The 22,596-nt window shown below is 39.9% G+C and overlaps 1 protein-coding gene across 1 annotated transcript; it reads right to left on the reverse strand.

Annotated features, from left to right (window-relative positions):
• Positions 1-6,547, reverse strand: RAG2 (recombination activating 2). Its single transcript, XM_048486954.1, has 2 exons — positions 6,418-6,547; positions 1-1,717 (listed from the first exon to the last, which is right to left on the reverse strand). Exon 2 carries the CDS (start codon positions 1,701-1,703, stop codon positions 108-110), a length of 1,596 nt encoding a protein of 531 aa, XP_048342911.1. The 5' UTR covers positions 1,704-1,717; positions 6,418-6,547; the 3' UTR covers positions 1-107.
• Between the last annotated feature and the right edge of the window lie 16,049 nt (positions 6,548-22,596).

The raw sequence follows: 22,596 nt of genomic DNA on the forward strand, positions 1-22,596 counted from the left end.
AACAAAGCCACTAAAATGAAAGAGAAGTCAAAGCACTAGTAGGAAGCAGTCTTCAGTCTGGGATATCATTGCTGTGTCTCAGCGAACAAGTTAATGCCTGTGTGAACCTATTCAAATAGTTTTCGAATAAAGGACTTTTTCATAGGAGTAGCTATTTTCAAGGGAGTTCTCCTCCGCAATGCTTTCATTGGTTGCTTTTTCACTGGAAGCTCCTCCTTGGGAGTTTGCAGATCCCTGGTGAAAGCTGCATGTTCATTGCAGAAGTAATTGACATTTATCTGTGAAAGGTGAAGCAACATGTTCTCAGATAGTTCCATGCACTGGGCGTGAACCCAATGGCCACCTTCATTTGAACAGAAGATCATTGCTGGCTTGTTGAGCTCTGTTGAGTAGAAGGGCACCCAAGTATTGATATCAATATCACAGCTTTTAGAGCAGGTGATCCAGTAGCCTTCTGACTCATCATTTTCCTCATCTTCATTATGAGTGTCAATATAGCTAATACTGTCAAAGCTGAAAGAAAATTCCTCTGAATCTTCAAAAGGAGTGGAATCTCCTGCATCTTCTGTGGAACTCTGGCTGCATACTTGCATCATCTGTTCAGAGTCCTGCTCAGTTTCTCCTACTTCTTTGCATCTCAACATATAAAAATAATTTGCATCTAAATTTAACTGCCTGTTGTCCCCGGGTATACCAAACAGTACAATTCCATTTCCCATATCACTCCCAAACCATATCTTGCAGTGCTTGATATCTGGGGACCATTCTGGTCCCTCTCTTCCCACTATCTCTATTTTGTTATCCTCCAGGTTTATTGTATTACAAACCATCCTTTTCTGGTTGTCACACTGGTAACCCCCAACAATAACAAACACATTTTCTTTCACCTGTGACACAATGGCACTGGACACTGAAATCCCCCCAGACAAGATGCAGCAGTTCACAGCTGGGCTGCCTATGGGGAGGTAAATGTTTATCTTATAGAGGTTTGGAGGTCTGCTGTTAGTTTCAATGGAATGACCCCCAATTATATAGATGGTATCATTTCTGGCAAGAGAGAGGTGAAAAGAGAATCCACTCTGAAGTTCTGGGAGGACATATGAAGTACAGCATTGAAACTCAGGGTCAACAAGAAAAACATGTGGCATGCAGTCGACCACTCTGTTCCAGTTTTCTGTGGTTCTTTGTCCAACAGCCATAAATGATCTCCCTCCCACTATAACAATCATTTTTTTCCCTTGACTATGAACCACATCAATTGTATGGCCATATCTAGCTTCAGGGATCTCTCCAACCAATTCTTTCTCAGTGCATCTAAAGGTGAATTTCTTGCTAGTTTTACTTGCTATGCTCATGATGTACAATTTATCAGACAGTTCATTGTTTGGGTTTTTCCCTCCATGGATGATGTACTGGCATTTCTCAGCCTCTGTACTGCTTTTCATTGTGCAGACTGCAGGGTATCGCAAAGGGGGAAGATAGCTGGAGTCTTTGGAGAAGGATGCTGGCCTCAGTTTGAGCTCATCCTTTTTGAAATCAAGAAGGAAAACCCCAGTAGGACAGGACCTCTTTGGCCAACCTTTCTGTCCAAACAAGAAAATCTGGCCATTGAAGTTCAGCAAAGAAAATCCTGGTTGGATCAGGGAAGAGTTTTTAATAGTTGGTATCATCTGAAGAGACATCTTTTCTGTCAAACAGGCCATAGTATTATCAATATCTGAAAAAGAGAACCAGAAGATGTTTGCATATACAGGCAGAGGGTGATTAAATCAGTAATTACTTGGCTAGCAGACTGAACATATTAGGTGACTTTGGTTCATCCCAGCATCATTAGATGTAGTATTTTTGCAAAATGCTATGAGATCCAGCAAAATAAGATATGCCTTTTTAATTACAATTGCACTTCTGTAAAGAATAATGTCAGAACTCATGAAAAAAAGGTGAACGTCCACAGGCAGGGATGCCGGCCATCTGGCAATAAGGGGTAGGGGTAGGGGTAGGGACATGGGAGTGCTATTAGGTTTTACCACAGAGTTTTGGTAATTCCTACAGAGGTGTGATGTCACTTCAGTGCCCCATCCCCAGTGGACAGATAGCAAGCCAATTCAAAGGCATGACTTTGAATGCACTTCATAGAAGTAGAGAACAATAAGTTAGAGAGGATATCATCATTGCAGGACATCCATTGCTCCATGCTAGAAGAAAAGAATGCAGGAAAAGAAGCTTATCAAGGTGCACCCTTTACGAGAGCTTCTGATAGGCAAAGAGTTGTATCTCGCTACCTGATTATAAAAGGATCAAAGACTTCCCCCCATTCCCTTTTTCTCAGCAGTTCCCCAAGTCTGGGAAAGTTGAGTATCATGTTGACTGACAGTCACAGGGGTTGGTGGGATGCACTGAGGAATGGGAAGGGAACAGCTCTGTCAGTACAGCTCTGCTGATGGAAGCCCATGGACCTAGATGGTTATAACTCCATACTTGTTCTGTGATCCTAGCAATCAATTTTGGAAGGGGCTGCTTGGTGGAAGGAAAATCAGAGAATAATCATGATCATCAGCACCATCCACTGCTGGATTGCTGGATACAGTCCCAGGGATGTATTGTGCATGAATAACAAAAAAAACATAGCCATTAGAACCCCTGGCGGCTTGTCTGATGCCGACCTTATGTACCTTTAGGTATGTCAAAATATTTCTGTTTCCTCAGACGTTTAACTGAGAGGTTGCACCTTTTAAAAAGGTATTTATGGTCTGCTCTGCTTCTAGCCCGACATCTGTTTTAGGAGTATCTTTTTAGGATGCCCAATTTTTGTTTTATACTCTTTGCATCTCCTGACTTGATGGCTTGTTTGGTTTTGTTACAGTGTTCTAGTTGTAAACTGCACCTAGTAGTTTCAAAATAAGTAAAAATTTGGTCATTTGATCTCTTGCACAGTCCTGTTGAGATGAATGGGAACTGGAAAATGATTGTATAAAAGCACAGCATAGCAGTCCTATGATTCTAAAAACTCAAGACAACACAGCTGCATGTATATGTGCATGAAGATGTACAGCAGTAAGGGATGTATGTAGGGCTGCCAAGTTTCCATCCTGTGCTCTGAAATCCTCCCTTGAGCAGTGGGAACAAAACAGGGAATGGGGGAACTGGAACAGTGTGATTCTGTAACATTGTGGTTGCATACCTTGAAGTGGTAATGGTATCGCACAGTGGTCTAGGAATTTTGCAAATCTCTGTTATTTAGAGTGGAGTTTTGAGAAATTCATTGAGCACTGTTGCTGAGATGTCACATCCAAGTATATAACTGGAAGTGATTTAATGGCATCACATAATCCCAGTTTCCCCAGAATCTAAATGCCCCAATGCTCCTGGAGACTGCCAGCAGAAGTCTGGAAACAATAGCTCTAAGCGCATAGTTCAGTGTTGAAAATCCTGATTGATCAGCAGTATTTTCCAAATGTGACAATATAAGGTAATGAATTAAGGCTGTCTTTAAAGAACCACATGTGCAGGCTAGTTATAAATGCTTATAATAGCACCATGTTGCTCATATACAATTTTTAAATTAGTATTGTCAGGGGGGAAAAAGATTTGACATTGGGACACACGTAACCACAAGAAAATTGTTATAGGATTTAGTTTATTTTATTGGTTATCATGATCACTGAGTGAGTGATTGTGCTTGTGAGGTAGCTAAAACAACAAGATAAATTGGAAAAAAACACCCTTGTATCTAAAATTTAATCCTTGTTAGAAGAGGCTCTAGAAGACTTTCCAAGTTTATATTGAGTGAATTTGCTTTAATTTTGTTTCTAAATTTTGGGACTTGAACATTTAGGCTTTGTAGCCTCAAAAGATCTTTTGCGTTTGTAGTTCAAATTGAGATGAACAATTGTAAAATGTGCTATAAAAATACATCTATTTCTTCACAAGCAAGAAATAATTCTTGTTCTAAATCAGTTATTCCTGTCTTTTTATTCCCATTTATTTTTAATTACTGTCCATATTTAAAGCCCTTCTGTTAATATGCTTCATTGTAAATTCAGTTTTTTAAAGGACAAATCTTACTTAACTGCAAGTGTTCTAGTATGTAGCATGTTCCACAAATAGTTTTTTATTCACCTTGCCTGCATTTGATTTCAGTTTTTTAAAGTTAAATTTTTTTAGCCTGAATTATTTATAGTCCTGACATCAATTATGCTTTGAAACCTCAACTGTGCTATCTTGAACAGAGTTACACCCTTTTAAGTGCATGAATTTAAAAGAGTATAACTCTGCTGAAGACTGCATTGTGTGAATGATAGATTCAAGGAAATTCATTTCCAAGTCCTGAGTACCAAAGAACCACGAAGAAACCCAAGCCATGCATTACCGTATTATTATTTATGATTATTTGTCCAGAATTTGGAAAATTGTACATGGCAGGTTCCCTACAGAGGTTACTTAGTTTTTTTGTAATTTATTTATGTTTTGTTTGAACAAATAAATAACATCATACCTTGTACCACACCACATCTTACATCCAACCTTATACTTTGTACATAATAATACTAATAAAAAGGAAAAGAAAATTAAGACAAGAAAGAAAGAAAAAGGAAAAAAAGACATAAAAGTACTAAAAAGAAAATACATTCAAGAAGAAAAAGTAAAATCTATATATACCAAAAGGAATATTTTCTTCCATATAAATTTTTAACAATTCTTTAACATCATCAGAGGTCACTTAGAATTGTTCCACATAGAGGCAGTTACTGAGTTTTGAGCTACTTATCTGTAGCAGGCAATTTATTTATGTATTTATATCATTTATAGTCTGCCTTTCTCACTGAGATTCAAAACAAATTGCAGAGTGTATATTTGTCTCAAACAGTCAACACATTAACCATTTATTCTATCCAGGTGGTTCTTGGGGATTTCATAGGTTACAATGCTGTGCAGAGTTAACTGTGTTCAACATTACCAGTCACACTGCTACCTTAAAGCTTGATGGTAGATAGCACATCTGGATGATTAGCCATGTGGTGTGACTGTCCAAACTACATCATTTCATGAGCACAGTACATGATACATGCTAGACTGGGCATCTATATTATATCATCCAGTATCTGTGGAGAAGAGAGATGAATTTGGAGTTCGGCTGTAATGTGTGTATGCTAATGCTTTCCCCTTATAATATTTCTCTGTAATAGTAATTGCTTCCCCAAGTTGCAGAAGGAGAAAATACAGGTTCAATAGGGATGTCTTTTTTTACACTGAAATGATTAGCAGTTGGCAGGGGAATGTACTGAAAAACAGCATGGAGGAAAATGTGACCCCTTCCCACCTCAGCACTGTGGCAACACTTCAGTTTAATTTACAGTACTTCTCTAGATATGTAGAATTATCAAAAGCTTCAGTTTTTATCTAGTAAATGAAATGCAGACTTTGATGAATGTAATAGCTGATACATTTTTTAAAAAATCTATGTCTGAACAGTCTTGTCTTATTAAAAGTTTTGAAAAGGAGACACATTAGAACCGTACTGGGGAGTAAGGAGAAAGCCATTTTTATTCTCTGGAAACATGTTTGTCTAGAAGAAGGAACACACAGTTTCAAAACTGCTACTTCTTAACATCGAACAAAACCAGTAACTTCAGTCTTGCATATAAATGTTTTGGTCTAAATGGAATAGATTTCATTAATAGTGCCTTCTGATTAACTGCCATATTATCACCATTCACCTGGAATCACTAGTAATTTAGTAATTGCAGATATTCATCTAATGAAATAGCAACCTTACATTTTTTGAGATTGAAGTAGAGAAATTCTGCAACCTCTAATCTTTGTATTATTCTTGTCCTCATCGTTCTTAACATTACTAGTCCTATTGCTACTATTACTTGTAATTACATTTTATTTGACATCTGTATTGCATGTGATCTGCTGGAAGGTCTGTTTTTGACAAAAAAACTAAAAAGATACAGAATAGGGGAAAGTAACTTATAATGGAGTAGTTTTCACACTGTGCAAACAAAGGCTTCATTTCAGATATATACCAGTGATTGTCTATTCCTTCATTTCATGGCAGAGAATAAGTGTGAACTGAATCATTATAAAGTATGTGTACATATATGTGTAGGGCTGTGATGCTGATCTTTAGTAACATGTAAATGGGAAGAAATGTGAGGCAAAACTGCCCAACTTTTGCACATAAAACTTCCCTTTAAAAATTCCCAGGATTTCTAGACAAAATTCCAGGTCACATTTCTATTACCAAGAAAAGGCAGTGCAGCACCCACAGTTTCTAATTTCACAGTTTCTAATTTCTAGGCTGCTCTCACTTAGCTGTGTGAGCACAGAATTGTGCAAATATCATTTCTCAGATGATTTTTTTTTAAAAAAACTTGCATTTGGGTAAGATATGATGGCATTGGGACCTACCTGAGTGATGGAGACTTTTACTTCTTATTGATCTATTTTCACCAAAATCGAGATTCAAAAGTCTGCACTTGTGGATTCTTCTTTGACTGTTTTGTGTCACAGCAAAAAGACAGGCAGGCAAACCCTGCTTAGCCTCCAGGTGTGTTTTCGAGAGTTCACTGATGTCACTAACTTTCTGTGGCTATTCTTCCCACTTCAGATGGAACAAAAAGAAATCCACCACTTGCTACTGTTTCAGCTTTAACCCTTTCAGGCTCTGCTACATCTGAAAAATAACAGGAACTAGTCATATTTTAGGCTGAGTTTTGTCAGGAAATCATATTGCCCTCCTCTAATATTTATATAGTGTCCCAAATAAACTGATATATGGTAGTGTTTTCAGAAAATTACTGCAACATAGATTATTACATTTTGTACTGTGTCATAATTTAAGGAATTTAAAAGTAACATATTATGATATTTTGAAACACCATGAATAAAAAAGCCTGTCTGCATCATCATCTCTTATTTCCAAGTAATACGGAATATGTGACCAAGTGGCAAAACATACACGATATTTAAGACAAGATTGAGTACAAGTGTGCAAACTGTGGAAAGTACTACAATACATTGACTACCAAGCATTTTAAATACCGTGAAAGCACTATTTTCAAGTTTCACCCACAGATTTTGGTGCTGGGCTGGAAATAAGCATGCAGTTAAATAAATAAATAGATAGATAGATAGATAGATAGATAGATAGATAGATAGATAGATAGATAGATAGATAGATAGATAGATAGATAGATAGCTTTTTCACCTAAATAATATGGGAATGTGAATGAAACAGTACACTTTTTTCTGAAGTAAACCCAATGCTTCAATCCCAGAAGATAACAAAATCCAAAAGTTTCTTCTGTCAGTTTTAAGAAGACTGAAATGTGAAGTACTTTTCTTATTGTTTTCAAAGATTCCAGTTTGGTGCAAAGAACTGCTCTCCTAGGTATTGTCCCAATTACCTCCTTTCTCTCGTTAATTTTTAAAGTTGATTGGAAGTGTGAAAAGACATTGAAATTCAAATCAGCTAAATGAAATTAGACCCTGTGGCTACAATCAAAAGGGATCACTATGGGCAATTGCAGTTAATGTTTTAGTACCACAAATTTGCATTACCACAATACCACAAATACCAATGTTGCTGCACCTGACACCTGTACATATTTTGAAAATACTACAGATTAAGAGATTGATGAGTTTATTGTTCCATTTCACTTCAGCATTACATAATCCTAGCTCCTCCACTTCTGACTAGATACCTCTTGAAGGATTTCTGTTAGCATATATTTTAGAACATGTTATTATACCCACTGTCAGGCTAGAGTGATCAGGTGCAAAGGAGGACAGGTCTCTTATACTTTTAGCAGTCTCATATCAGTATATTTCTTTTCTTCCCCTGAACTTGTTAGAATTCACTCTTTTACAAAATTATTACAGGAACCAGAGATTAGTTTTCCTTGCAGCTGGTCTTCCATTTCTAATGTTGTAGTTTATGTTGATGTGACAAGTGACATATGCATCAGTTTTTTCTGTGATATTTATTACAGGGGTACTTAGTATCAGCATCTTGTGAGGAGTTGAGGGAGGAATTGAGGGAAATCTGTCCAATCTCATATAGAAGTACCAGCTCCTTTTAAAACAAAAAAAAAGCATTTATGTACATTAAATACAAAATCAAAATTAGTGCAATGCAAAATGGCATGGTGTGTAACAATATGTGGCATCAAGCCTCACCTATGCATCTACTTCATTCCAAAGTTTTATTTGATATTAAAGATGTGGAAGCACATTTCCTCTGAAGGTGTATTTCCCTCTTGGATTATGACAAAAAAAGTTAGTAAAGATTACTGTTTCTTAGTGTACCACACATATAAGGCATGCATAGCTCAGGTGTGTATGATTTCCATTCTCATTTAATGGGGGAGAAAAAAGTGCCAATTGGACTGGCTTGTCCATAAGCTAATGTTTTGCACATTTCATACAATGTTTCTGTAAGTGAGGAAAGTGTGAACTGGCCCTTGGTTCAGAACATGCAGATAAACGCACAGCCGTGTTTTGTACATTGAGTTTTGTACATTGCAGCTACTGCCAGAGACGTAGGTATAGATTTTTTTATGGGGTGGGTTAGGGAGGAGGGGCCACGCCCCCACCCACCATTGGGGGTGTAGCCATGCCTCCCCAAGCCCTGTCCGTCTCTGGGCTCAGTGTTTATAAAAGCAGCTCTCCAAGGCCAGGGACAGCAGATTCCCCTGCCCTGCTCACCCCACCCTCCCCACTGGCTGGGCTCCCAGCCAGCAGCCGGCAGTCCCTTCTGCCCTCCCCTCCAGGCGGAGGCGTAGCTAGGGAAAATGGAGCCCAGTGCAAAATCTAAGTTTTGCACGCCCCCTCCCCATGGTGGCTGCTGTGATGCTGGAATCCACCCCCACTTTTTAAAACTAGGTGTTTAAACTAGGGAGCCCAGATACGCCTTTTAAATCCACCTTAAAGGGAGAATCTGGGGTCCCTAGTTAAAACAACATTGAAAGTGATGCTGTTTGGGGGTGGATTATCCCCCATCCTGAAACAGCATCACTTTCAATGTTTAAACTGGGGACCTCAGATTCTCCCTTTAAATCAATGCTGAAGGAGGTGGATTAAAAAGGAGAATCTGGGGAAATTTGGTAGGTGCCTGCTGTCAGGGGTGCAATTGTTAAGCTAGCAGCACCAAACTTTCAGGGTACCTTTAGGAAACTTTCCTGATGATACCACCCAAGTTTGGTGAAGCTTGGTTCAGGGGGTCCAAAGTTGTGGGCCCTCAAAGGTTTCTTAACGTACCACACATATAAGGCATGCAAAGCTCAGGTGTGTATGATTTCCATTCTCCTCCTCCATCTCCTATTAGCTCCCATTGGAAACAATGGTGGATGGGGTACCCCCTTTGAGAGTTCATAACTTTGGACCCCCTCAACCAAACCTCACCAAACCTGGGTTGTATCATCAGGAGAGTCTTCCAAAAAATCCCAGAAATGTTGGTACTGCTAGCCTAAAAACTGCATCCCCTGCAGGCCCAAAACTGAAAAAAACACTTAAAATACAAAAGTCACAAATGGGGGGGTGGAGCTTTGGACATGTAATGGGGGGGGTTAAACCTGGGAAACCCCCCTTACCTACGACCTTGTCTGCTGCTTTGACCTTGAAACTTTTCTTTTTGCTGCCTTCTTAAAATGAAGGCGACTATGATAATTCTAGAGTAGCTTTCAAGTATGATGTGTATAATGAGAAGCCCATTGCCAGGCCCATGATTTTTCTTTGTTTAATGGAATTAATAACTATGTAATTGAAAGCATGCTGATCCTCAGCTGACCTGCCTCCATGATTCAGTAGTGGCATTCCTCATTTGACTTAAACAGTGGGGAGGAAAATTCCCATTTGGGGAAGCATAAATTGATTCTGCACAATCTGCTGATGATCAGCAGAGCTTAATGAATGATAGCCTCAAGTAACCTCATTACAAGGAACAGGGAGGATGAGCAGGAAAAATGCATTTTTTTTCCAAAAGAAAAAAGTGGTGTCTGCTTCAATGAATCATTTTGGAAGCCCCAAATTCATAGCGTTCTCTTTTCAATGAGCAAATGAATCATATCATGGACATTTTCTATATCTTTAGAATAATTGTTTTTGCCATTTATAGTGGATGGAAAATATTTTTTTATTTCATTAGTAGGGATTGATACAGAGGAGACCAGCAGTACAGTTCAGGAAAGTCAGTTGAACCGAACTCATACTGAAATAAATGAAATATTCTTTTCTGCTTTTGGGACTCTTTATTATAGTTATTATATTTATTGCACATGTTCATTATCCTTATTTTTATATACATATGGAGAGTGATGTCATTACATTGCCCCTTAAGGTCCCTCTTGCGAAGTAAGTTTCCCACTGGTTATCACACGGGGCCTGACTATGCTAGTTACCAGCCATGTCTACTAATGGGACCCTCCATACTCAGAGGAAGTAAATGTCTGAAATCCAGTGCTAGGAAACATCAGGGCAAATTTGGTCTTGGCTTCTGTGCTCTATTTGGTGACCCTCTAGCTCTAGGGCAACTGGTTAGCCACTGTGTGAAACAGGATGCTGGAGCCAGCAAGACTCTTATTATGATTTTAATAACCCGCTCATGATGTTCCTTGATATTTTGGTAATCAAATATAAGAATTCAGAACAAGGATTTACAATCTTTTTGAGTTTATGAGCACCTTTGGCATTCTGACACAATATGGTAGACATAGTCACAAAAATGTCTGCCCTAAAATGACTGCTGCGGGAGCTAGTCACAGAATGGCTGCCACAGCTTAATTTCAGTCACACAGTGAAGATCCTTCTGCTGCCAAATCAGTGCTTTTGAAAAATCTGCAAAGCCAATGAAATATCCTGTGACCAATCAAAAACCTTGCTGGGCAAAAGCTGCACCTGGCTGCACCCAGGTGCCAGGAAACGTGTAGGTGAGTCCCATTGCACCTGTGGGCACCCCATTGGGAACCCTTGATTTAGAATGACACTGCACAAGTAGAAGGAGGCTTACTTATCAGTTACTGAGGGCACTGATCACATTCAATTCTAACTCCATTTAGGGTTGCCTACTTCAGCTTGGAAAATTCCTATAGTTTTGAAGTAATGCCTGGGGATATTTAAATTTCAAGAAGGGCCATAACTCTGGAGGGAGATGATACCTCCAGGGAAATTGAACTCTGTAGTCTGGAGATCAGTTATAGTTCTGACAATGTCAATTCCTGCCTAGAATTTGAAATGCAAATAACAATGCTGACTTTAAATCACTGCTTTATTTTTTTCTCTATGAATTAATTATTATCATTTGGCTATCATATCATTACTGATAGGATCCCACCAATGATTAAGTCCTTGCTACCACCTTTCCTGTTGTTCACACTCAGGCTCTGATAACAATGGCCAGTTTGCTAGTGAGAATAATAACTGTTGGCACCCATATCAAAGCAGTAGGGCAAGGTAAACATTTTCAGAACTATGGCACATTTTCACATTCTCTAATGGAAGGTGACGAAGAAGGGCAAGGCTTTACTATGAATACTTTGATTATTTATTGTTGTCTGGGTGCTCATACATTAAGAAAATTAGGCTTTCATAAAGGTCTTACAATGTACTCCAGCCTACCATACTGTGAATAGTGCTCAGAGTAATGACTGTAATAACGGAACAGTAGTGAAAAATAAAACAACATTTCTTCCTCTTGAAAAACCACGAGAATTTGCATAAACCACTCTGATGGTCTGGTAAATGATTAGCTGCTAAGTCAGTCCCTAGAGAGATTAATATTAGCTTGTTTTTTGTGAAACTTAAACAAAGATCTATTTTGGTTTCTTTAAAATGAATGCAAAACAACGCCCCCTTTCCTATCAATATCTCCCTATAGTTAAAATGGAATTAGAGATGATTTATTTTGATGTTGTGCATGAAGCTTGTCTTTTATAGCCTGTGTTAAATTTTTTAATAGAATGTGATTTAGTAGAAGGGCTTAATCCAGGGCCATTTGGACACAAATATGTTGTGAAGATAGAATGGAGGAGAGGAGAATGATGTAAGCAGCTTTCAGTCCCTATTAGAGACAAAGACAGGATATAAATGAAATAAGTAAAAAAAAATAACATGAAGCTTGCTCTGTGGTAATGATCCAGTTATTGTCTGACCCCCTAACCTACCTCACAAGATTGTTGTGAGAATAATGTATGCTTCCCTGGATATTTTTTCATTGCTGTCAGGTCACAGCTGACTTATGGAGGCAAGAGATGTTCAGAGGTAGTTTGTCGTAGCCTCCTGCCATATTGTCCCCCTCGTATTCTATGGAGGTCTTCCATCCACATACTTTTCAGGGTCAAGGCTGAGAGTGTATGACTAGCCCAAGGTCATCCACCAAGTTTCTATAGCAGAGTGGGAATTCAAACCTGGGTTTCCCAGACTCATGCTGGATATAAGTGCATTTAATTCATGAGTGACAGGAGAATAGATCGCTTCATATTGTCATTTGCAAGATGATTCCATAGGAATCTTGGCTAAATCAACCCTTTTATGAAAGGGCTTTTAATAGCTATAGTAATACTCCAAGTACCAGAGCGTTGTTCACACATGAAGTTCCCTGTATTATGAACTGAAGGAAATCAGTGATCAACCTGTTGATCATACTGAAGTCCATGTCTTGTTTATTCAGCTACAAATTACTCCTTATAATGCAAAACATTATTATAAAGGTGTAGTATTCCATATCATGCAGCTCAGTGTGGACAGATAGTTTATCACAACATATGTGTTCTCTTTGATCCTCTTAGGACATTATGCCTCCCCTTGTTGAAATCAGAAAAAAAGAAGCAGCAACAATAATAACAATAAATATCTGTGATAGATAGTAGAAGGCTTGACTATCTTGCATTTTGGTCTTGATGACTGGCCATCATGTACCTCCTCCTCAATATATCTATGTCTGTCTGTCTGTCCATCTACACATCATCATCAGAGCAGGGCTGTAATCATCAGGCCAATTAATTTACAATAATCAAAGTGACTGCACTGGAACAATCATTCATGGAAGTCAATGAAACTACACAAGAAGTATGTGTGGCTTTATGCTTGCTGAGTGCCTTGAGGGAAGTGGTGTATGGCTTGGGTGCCTCTGTTTCTTTGCTTGGTGTTCCTGGGATAAGAGGAACATGGCTGTGGCAGGGGACAAAACCTCAGGGCATCATGTGTTAATTTCAGGAATGTACTTGTTATCACACTGACTTCCATACAGTTGAACCTTGCTTCCCTCCCATTGTGTAGGCTGCATGTGAGGAAAGAAGGCTGATGTCAGGCTGGTGTAGCCATATCAGCAGCTGCTTCTTTGTCTGCCTGTTATGGGCCTGTTGTTTGCATGCCAGAGTGTAATTTGTGGGTGTTAGTGGTGTTACTGTGGACTCTCAGCTAAACTCTCAGCACCTTGATGAAGGGCCTTTCTTACATATATTTTCTTTCTGCTGAGCAAGTATTGGTTTTTGACTAGTGGTGTAATATTGGACCAGTCAGCAACATACCAGTCTCTTAATATAGGCCTTGGCCGAATAGTCTTGTATTTAAATGAAACTATGATTGTGTTAACATCTAACTACATTGAGATTCACAAAATAACACACAGTACTGTATTTACTCCAAAGGATAATGTACCTTGACTCTTTATTTTTAAAGTCTATATATAAAATGTTTGTTTCAAAATTATGGTACATACCTGTATCTTGAATGCAGATTTAAGATGGCTCCCTATATTTCTTGATGGCATTCCTAGAAACCCCCCCCTCCCCCCATCTTAATTTCAGGTAAAGAGCATGAACAAAGACAATTCTTGCCTGAAGAATCATACAGCTAAAATTTTTAGAGAAAAGTAGAGGTAAAGTAATAAGTAGTGCAGAGGGGACAGATAGAATTAGCTGTGATAACTAGCTATGAATGTGAATAAATGTAAACATGCTTTTAAAGTTGAGGGTTAATGGAAATGTGGATGTGTGTGTTTATCACACACATTTACATGCATTTGTAGGTACAAATATGATACATAAAGGTGGTCCTTTGTGCAAGTCTTGACTAACTACACCTGAAGTCCAGATTTTCCCTGTGAGTTGGGATTGTTCTCAGCTTCATGCCTGACAAAAAATTAATCCTGTTGAAAGGATTGTGCCATTGGCACATAAACTACTTTCAATTGTCTCAATATATCTAGCACATCACAACCATCTCACACATTTTGCAGCCACAGAACTGAGTTTACTACTGAGTGTGAATCAGGGAACAGCAACCAATCCTGGTTCCCAGGCATGTATGTTAGTTACATACTATCCGTTCTTCAAATCTTAACTTGCCATATTCATACTTTATATATTTAGGTGTACATTTAAAAGCATATCAGCCTTATTTGAATGAGATATGTCATATGTGTGTTAAAGCAAGCCCTGAGACTGGCACAGGTCACCATCTAGTACCTCTGAGTACCCAATATCCTAGCACAGTTCTGGTTCAGATCCAAACTTTGTATCTCCAACTGGCTTCACGGATAATCAGTAAACCGCATTAAATAAGTACTTTAAATCAACCTTTGAAAATGACCATGTCAGGTTCATATTGCCCAACTGCATTCTATTAAGAGTAATGTCCTCATCTTATTCCAGAAGCAATGTGTTTTCCAATTACACTATGGCATGCTCTACTGATTGGCACTCAGCACCCTGCTTGTCCTTGTCCTTCAGGCAGAGCTGAGCATCAGTCAGTCACAGGCACTGGAGCAGAGAAAGGTGGTGAGAAGGGAGGATGAGAAGAGAGTGCAGAAAGCAAACACTCACAGCTTCACTCCCATAGTGACATTTTCACTCTCATAAAATCAGAGAAGGTCATACTTTGGAGGATTAGGGGATAAATAACTGTGTAGCAGACAGCCACAGACAAGTTGATATCCCTGTTCAGGAATACAAAACAGATATAAAAATAAAAACATTTAGTCTATCTCCTTTCTTTTGTCTTCTCGTGTCACACCTTTAAATACAGGTGTGTGCATGTCTATATCTGAAATCAAGAGAAAATAAATGGTCACAACAACTTGAGAAAATGTATTTCTATGCAAAATCATTAGTTTTGTGTATGTGTGTTTCAACTTTTGAAATACCCAAAGGCTTCAGTTCCTATTATAAGCTAATGGTCTGAAAAAATTCCACTTAAAGTGCAAAGATTTTCAGAGCTGTAACAGTACCAAAAAAATCATTTTATTGTACGACATTTCCATTTTTTTCATTTTCCCAACTGAAAATAACCATTTGGATTTAACAAAATAAAGTTTAAAAATGTAACAGAAGTGGTTGCAGGTTTATTTGATAAATGGAGAAAAACAGTTTGTTTTTTAAAAAAATTCACAAAAGGGACAAGCTTAAAACATTAAACATTTTCTGGTTGTATAATATTTTCAGCTCAGTTGCATAAGCATGGTTACTGTGATAGTGGCAGGCATTTGCTCCTCTCAACAGCAAGTTGCTAACTCCCCTGCCCCACGTTCCCTGCCCACTTACCTGGAAGGGAGGGTCACTCACCAGGCGGCGTTCCAGTGAGGAGGCTGGGGTGGCATATCCCTCTCTTGGTGAGCCAGCTGTGCCGAGGCCACCCCCTCTGCTCGCCCGGGCAGAAGGGGTGGCTGTGGCATGAAAGGACTGGCAAAGTGTGAGAGCTGGCTGTGCCACAGCCACTCCCTCTGCCTGGCTCTCACACCACGGCTGGCTCAGCTGCTACCTGAGGGGCAGGCCAACAACTAGGCCATGGTGTAGAGCAGCCAGGCACTGCCCAGGCAAGCCTCCACCCTCCCCTCGGGCAGCAGCCGAGCCAGCCAAAGGGCCAAGAGGCTTACCTGGGTGGCACCTGACTGCTCCACACCATGGCCGGGTCATCTGCTGCCCGAGGGGTGAGCCAACGACCCAGCCGCAGTGCAGAGCAGTTAGGCACCACCCAGTTAGGCACCACCCAGGCAGGCCTCGGTCCGCCCCTCAGGCAGCAGCTGAGCCAGCCAAAAGGACAAGAGGCTTGCTTGGGCAGCACCTGGCTGCTCCGCGCAATGGCTGGGTCCTCTGCTGGCCGAGGAATGGGCCAAGGCCTACATCTCAACCTGAAGTGTGGGGGGTGATTTTTCGCCCCCCCCCCATGACTTGGCATTTGTTCCTGGATGTCCCCATTGCAGCTATGCTACTGAACATATGTTCTTACCATCCACCACCCACCCCTGCACCTTACAGTTGTGATAATAAAATGGAGATCATGATTTCAATTAGTGAAACCAAATGCATGTTGAAGGGTTAACTTCTTTCTTCTCACTTTCTTGCAAGGCCCAGGAACCAAAGACCTTACAAGACCCTTCCAGTCACTGTAATTAGAATGAGTTATCTTTTATCCTTCCTCTGAACCTTTAGTGGGACTCAGAGCTTGTGATACATATGAAGCTTTCTTTTTTATTATGCCTTTTTACTTCTTCCTTCTGCCAATCACTCTATTTCTTTCTATTCCCACCCTCAAAGCTATACAAACGTAACCCAGGAAGGCTGAAAAACATGTTTCAATCTGCCCCTTCCATTTGTGGTTGTTCTGCTACACAGAAGTTCCCTTTCTGATTGCTACATGCACACAGTTGGGAGGGGCTTGTCTGTGCCCAAGTCTATGGTGCAGCTCTCATTTGAACCAGGAACTGCCCAGATCCTAGAACGTGCTCATAGCCAGAGGAGTACCAGGGGAAAATGACACCCGGGTCAACACTTGCTCAGGGCACCCCCCGCCCCCCTGTGCCCTATTTAGTCAATGGAGGAGGGTGGCAGCAGTCCCAGACAGCCTGGTGGGACCAGGCCTGCTGGGGCTGGGCCAAAGGGCACCCGGTGGACCCATGGCAGGCTCCCGGCCTGGCTGCTCCTTCAGCCAGCGGAGGAAGGCGGCTACAGTCCCGGACAGCCTGGTTGGGCCGGGCCGGGGTGAGGGGCATTCCAAGGCACTGTGGCAGGATCCCGGCCTGGGTAGGGGTGCCTCTCTGCAGGAAGGGTGTAGGGGTGATTTAATGGGTGGTTCCTGGGGTCAATTGACCCCCATGTTCTTCTGGCAGATACACCACTGCTTGTAGCCATTGCATCACATGCACAGTGGTTATAATAGGAATAATATTTGTATTGCCAGCAAAATATCCCCAAATGATAGCTTGTAGCTGAAGAAAAATTAGCCTAAGCATTTGGTAAGCTCCACCACAAGAACCTTTTCATGGTAGTATTAACCACTACACTGAGCAATTTCCATGTAAATGTGTAAACCAGAGGATTTATGATATTCTTCTTTCCTACTGATGGAACAATTCACAATACCACTACAGCCATGGGTTTAGTTGTTACTGTGAAAAAACTTGTATTTAATTTCCGTGGGAAAAGCCAGTATGATTTGAAGAGGGGAAAATGTAGTGCTGTGTCATTGTGTCTATAAAATCTAGTATACAAACAACCCTTTTAATACTGTTATTTTGCAGAACTACTTGGAGAGCAAATGAAACAAAACAGGATGCTGGAAACTGACTGACTACTTTTCTGCTTCCAGGTGGCATTCAGCTGGCATTTGCTGTGCTGTTTTGGTCAGCGTCATTTAATTCCCCGGTGAATATTGAGTGGTGTTTTTAGTTCACAGTCCATTTGGCAATATCTATTTCCTTCCTATTATTTGTTAATCATGCTGGTGGCTGAGGGTGAGAGAAAGAAGAGAAGCAAACTCTAAACTTCTCAACATAAGTGGCCATGAAGGCACTGTACAAATGTGAGTTTAATGGCACACAGTACGGCTGAAAATAACACAAGGAATGGCAATAAATTTACTTTAATTTAAAAAATGGGCCAATAGGATGGTGCTATCCTCCAGAGAAATTTGTAGGAGGCCTCGTATGAGTGGATTTGCCAATAAAAGCAACTAGGCAGTTCAATAAAACTAATTAAATTAATCTGTCATCCCCAGGGAACTTAAGCAGGGCATGAAATAAGGAAACAGCGTCAGTTCAATGGTGTTTTTTTAATTGATGTGTTTTACTGGATCATTGGGAAAAAATCAGTCGGGGGAAAAAGGGTTTGTGTTTTCTATTGATCATAAATTTAGTGACCATTTCCTCATTGCAAAGAAATCAAGTATCACTTAAAAAGGGCCTTTGGGCAAGAAAACATGAGTGCTCCCTTTAAATCAGTAAGGGAGAATTGAATATTAAGAATTATACCCCAGAGTCATCTACCAGATGATTTGGGCAAGCAAGTCAAACCAAATCTCACATTATTTTTGAAAAGCAGAACCTTCCTCCAAGAGTCTCACTAAAAGACTGCACCACCATTCTCCATATTTGCAATGCTCTTTCACACAAGTTAAGGTTAAGTTAAGGACCACAACTTGCCTTTGTCTGTCTGTTCAGTCTCCACGGATCCCTTCAGTGGGTACTGGAGATCTGCTGTTACAACTGATCTCCAGGAGTTGGAGATCAATTCACCTAGACAAATTGGTTGCTTTGGAAGGCAGAATATGGAGTATTACACTGCATTAAAGTCCCTCCCCTCCCCAAACCCCACCTCCCTCAGGCTCCCCCCAAAAGCTCCAGGTATTTCGCAACCCCAAGCTGGCAACCTTCCCACTTCCTCTGCTGCAATTGAGCTGGCCAGCAGGGGGTCTTAACCATCAGCAAACTGTGTCCTAGGCCTAAGTCACAAGCAGTGCGCCCATGTAACTTCCAGTATTTACTCAAAGTGACAACATGGCAACATGGGACACTTTGGCATTTGGGCAAAATCTGTATGGAGGAAGCTGTTTTTGTCACAGAGTTTTTGTCCAAATAGCAGAGTACTTACAAATTGCTGGTGATGCGATGACATCACTTCTAGTGAGCACAGAAATTGATGTTGATGTGTTGCTGGCAACAGAGGTCTAGGCAGAGGTGGGATCCAGCAGGTTCTCACCAGTTCCCTAGAGTGGGTTACTAACTATTTGTGTGTGCCGAGAGGGGGTTACTAATTGGGTCCGCTATTCCGTCTCCACACCCTCGCCTCCCCCTCTCTTCTTCTTTCTCATAGCCCAGAACTTGCCGGCTAGTAAGAGGAGGGACCCTTTAACTACTGTTGGGTCCAGGGGACTCTTTACTTGCTTGGTAGGCTATTTATTTTGGCACTCTGTCCGTTCATTTTATGATAAATTGTGATTTACCATGATGCTTGGCCACTTAAAAGCTCTGTATTCTGTTATGCTAATCTGTGTCTCTAATCCTGGATTAATTAATGTGAAATATTTGCAGAATATACAGTATGGATTGTGAATTCTAGTTCACAATGGATGATGTTCTGGTTTATTTTTTTACTTTAAACAGAAGAAGAAGAGTTTGGATTTATATCCCCCCCTTCTAAAAGTCTCTGACACTTTATCTGCTGGAGTTTGGCTCAAGTTGGCTTATTCTATGATGGTGGTAGTGGTGCTCTTTTGAGGTTCCTACTCAATTTACTCTGTTCACTGCACTGAGACCCAGATGGAGTTTCACTGGCTTTTCCTCATAACTCTCCTGTGACTCCCTCTCAAGATTAAAATACTTCTCCCCCAAATTCCAATAAAGAGCCAAAGTTCCAGTCTTACATTTGTTTTAAATAATTTTGCAAATTATTCAAAAATATTAGTTTAAAAATATTCAATCTAGATTACATCCTCAGGATTCTACTTTAGCTGTATGTTCAGATTAAGCCTATTTGGTTCAGTTCTGGTCATCCTATTTCTAAAAGTATTTTGCATGGTTGGACAAAAAATAGGAGACTAGCAGTAAATACAACAGGGTCTAGAAAACTGTTGGTTAGTTAATGGAGCCCATCAAGGAGGAATAACCCCTCCTGCCTTTCTTCCCCTTTTGGCCCCAAGCAACTAGCTCCCTCCTTTTTCTGCTCCTGTTCTGAGACATCTGCTCCTCTTCCTAAACACCTGTATTGCTACGCACTAGTTAATGGCGCAGCTACAGCTGTCAGCCATTATGACCCTCCCACGGGGAGCAGTTGACACCTGTGCCTGTTCCTTCTCAGACAAAGAGTACAGTGACTGTAATTATTCAGCAGTGGGGGAAAAGAGTAACTGCCACATTCCCCTTTTTCATTTGTGTTGTTTTTAAAACCATTCTGTGTAAGCCCTGCCACCAAGCCGTGTGTGTAGTGATTGGCTGATAGTGAGTCATGTGTGATGACTGGCTGGAAGTGAGCTGTCACTGCCACAGCTAGCCTTTTATATAATAGGATGATTGAATGAAGGATCAGAGTATCTTTCCTGTGAGGAAAAGCTGAACTATTTGGGACTTTTCCATCTAGCAAAAAATAGATGGCCGAGGACAGCTATGATAGAGATTTATGAAATTATGCATCACAGTGAAAGTGAATAAATGCTAGAATAAATCCTCTTTCACAATGCTAGAATTGAAGGCAGCCATTCAAGTTGACAGGCAGTAGGTTCAAGACAAAGAAAACACTTCTTTAGCCAACAAGTAATTAAACTGTGAAATTCACTGCCAGTGGAGGTAGTGATAGCTGTGAGTATAAATACTCACAGACTTGACATATTTATGGACGTTTCAATGAGTACTTCATGTATTTGTGCTTATTTGCTATAGGTTTCTCAGTGCTTTGTCAACAGGCTACCATTTTCTGGTGCTCTGCTCTCTTGTTTTATTGTTATTCATGTATGTTACATGTTGCACCTTTTAAGGCTTATTGGAACTGATAGTTCCACTTTTCTGCACATGCATTAAATTGAGCACTTATATATTTTGTTTCTATATGTGGGTTGGTCTATTCGTTTTGTAGCCTACATAGGTGTAGCAGGTACTCTTGTGGTATTGTTGTGTGAAACAGCTGGTTGGACTAGATGGAACAGTGGTCTGATCTAGCAAGGCTCTTCTTAGGTTCATAGGTTTCAATTTGGGAAGAACTGGGCTGGCTTCTGTAAGGCTTCTGTAAGGCTTCTGTAAGGCTGTTTTGAAGAATTCTCTGTTATTTATTTTTGTCACACAGTTATGTTTTTCAGAAGGAAAATTTCCCCCCTACAGGAAATATCAGTGATCGAATGAGTAAAAATCTTGTGATTCAACTGTGTGGGTGAATGCATTCAAATATGGAAAGTTGTTAGGAGGGTTATTGCTGAACCATGGTAGAGAAATTACATTTTTCAAAGGTTGAATAACCAAGAAGTAGTACTACCTGTGTGATCTCAGTAAAGGCTAACTAGAGGCTAAAGGTGAATTAAAGCATGCAAGGAATAATTTTAACACGTTAGATTTACGCTGTGTTAACAGGCAATGAAGAGCACAGAAAGAGAATACTTAAGGCTAAATCTTATGACCCCCAGGATAAGGCAAGAACCGTTTATAATGGAGAATAGTAAGCACTGTGCTATGTAATATTGTGACCTGTGGCATTGTAAGCAAACTCAGGAGGTTGCATCTATTGACAGCTGGAAATTATACACTTGAAAAACTCTGGTAATTGTGCAGCACTCCTCTCAAATTTTGCGTTCAACTACTGATCAGTGGTTAATGCTCAGCAAGACACAACCCTTATTATAGATATAACTGACAATGAATCACAAAATAGACTATTATGTACAGTTGTTAATAACAATTCAGACTAAATGCTTGTGTACCCAAACTATTAATGAGTATCAGTGCAGTCCTAAAACATTTTCCTGGGAGTAAGCCCCATTGAATAGACCTGCTTCGAATTACACAGAAATCCTAAGAATACAACTTTCTAAGCCAATTTACTTCAATGATCTTTGAAGGTGTAAATCTGTTAAGGATTGTTCTACACATCTATTAAACTGAAGTTAAATGTAAAATAATATTACTGTACTAAGAACAGTACCATGACAAAAAGAATCATTCACTTTTTATGACTTCTGATCAAATCCACCTTCATCTCCATATTGTGATGTAGTGACTAGAATGCTCAACTAGAATCTGGGAGGTTTGCATTATCTCTAACAAGGCACCCCATTTTTTAATTTTTATAAATAGCAAAGTTTCCCCTTCAGTCATGTCCGACCCTGGGGTACCACTGCGAGCAGTGATTTCATAGGCAAGCCTCTTTTGTGGGGTAGTTTGCCATTGCTTTCCCTGGCTATTCTTTACCCCCTAGCTATGAGCTAGGTACTCATTTACCGACCAAGGAATGGATGGATGGCTGAGTTGACCATGAGCCAGCTGCCAGGATATCTGACCCACAGGGGGCTCAAACTCCTAACCATGTGAGTGGCAGTGCAAGCACTTAACCACTACACCACGTGGCTCCTATTTTTATAAATAAGAATAAATAAGAATTATAAAAAAATTATAAATATTTTTATAAATAAGAATTATCAAAAACAGTTGTAAATTCTAATAATTCAAAATAGATAAAACTCTGAGTGGTTTCTGTAATGTATTTCTAGAGTTTTCTTCAGAAGATAAAAGTTATATTGGCGTATTATCATCACCTTCCATAATGTGGTTAAACTATTTCCTTTTATCCCCTTTTCAATAGAATATATTGTATGTCATTTAGGTTATTGATCATTTAT

This window comes from Sphaerodactylus townsendi, linkage group LG02 (assembly GCF_021028975.2).
Source record: "Sphaerodactylus townsendi isolate TG3544 linkage group LG02, MPM_Stown_v2.3, whole genome shotgun sequence".
Lineage (NCBI taxonomy): Eukaryota > Metazoa > Chordata > Lepidosauria > Squamata > Sphaerodactylidae > Sphaerodactylus > Sphaerodactylus townsendi.

Coding starts and splice junctions, on each gene's coding strand:
- RAG2 (XM_048486954.1), bottom strand. CDS start 1,703: ATGGCCTGTTTGACAGAAAAGATGTCTCTTCAGATGATACCAACTATT.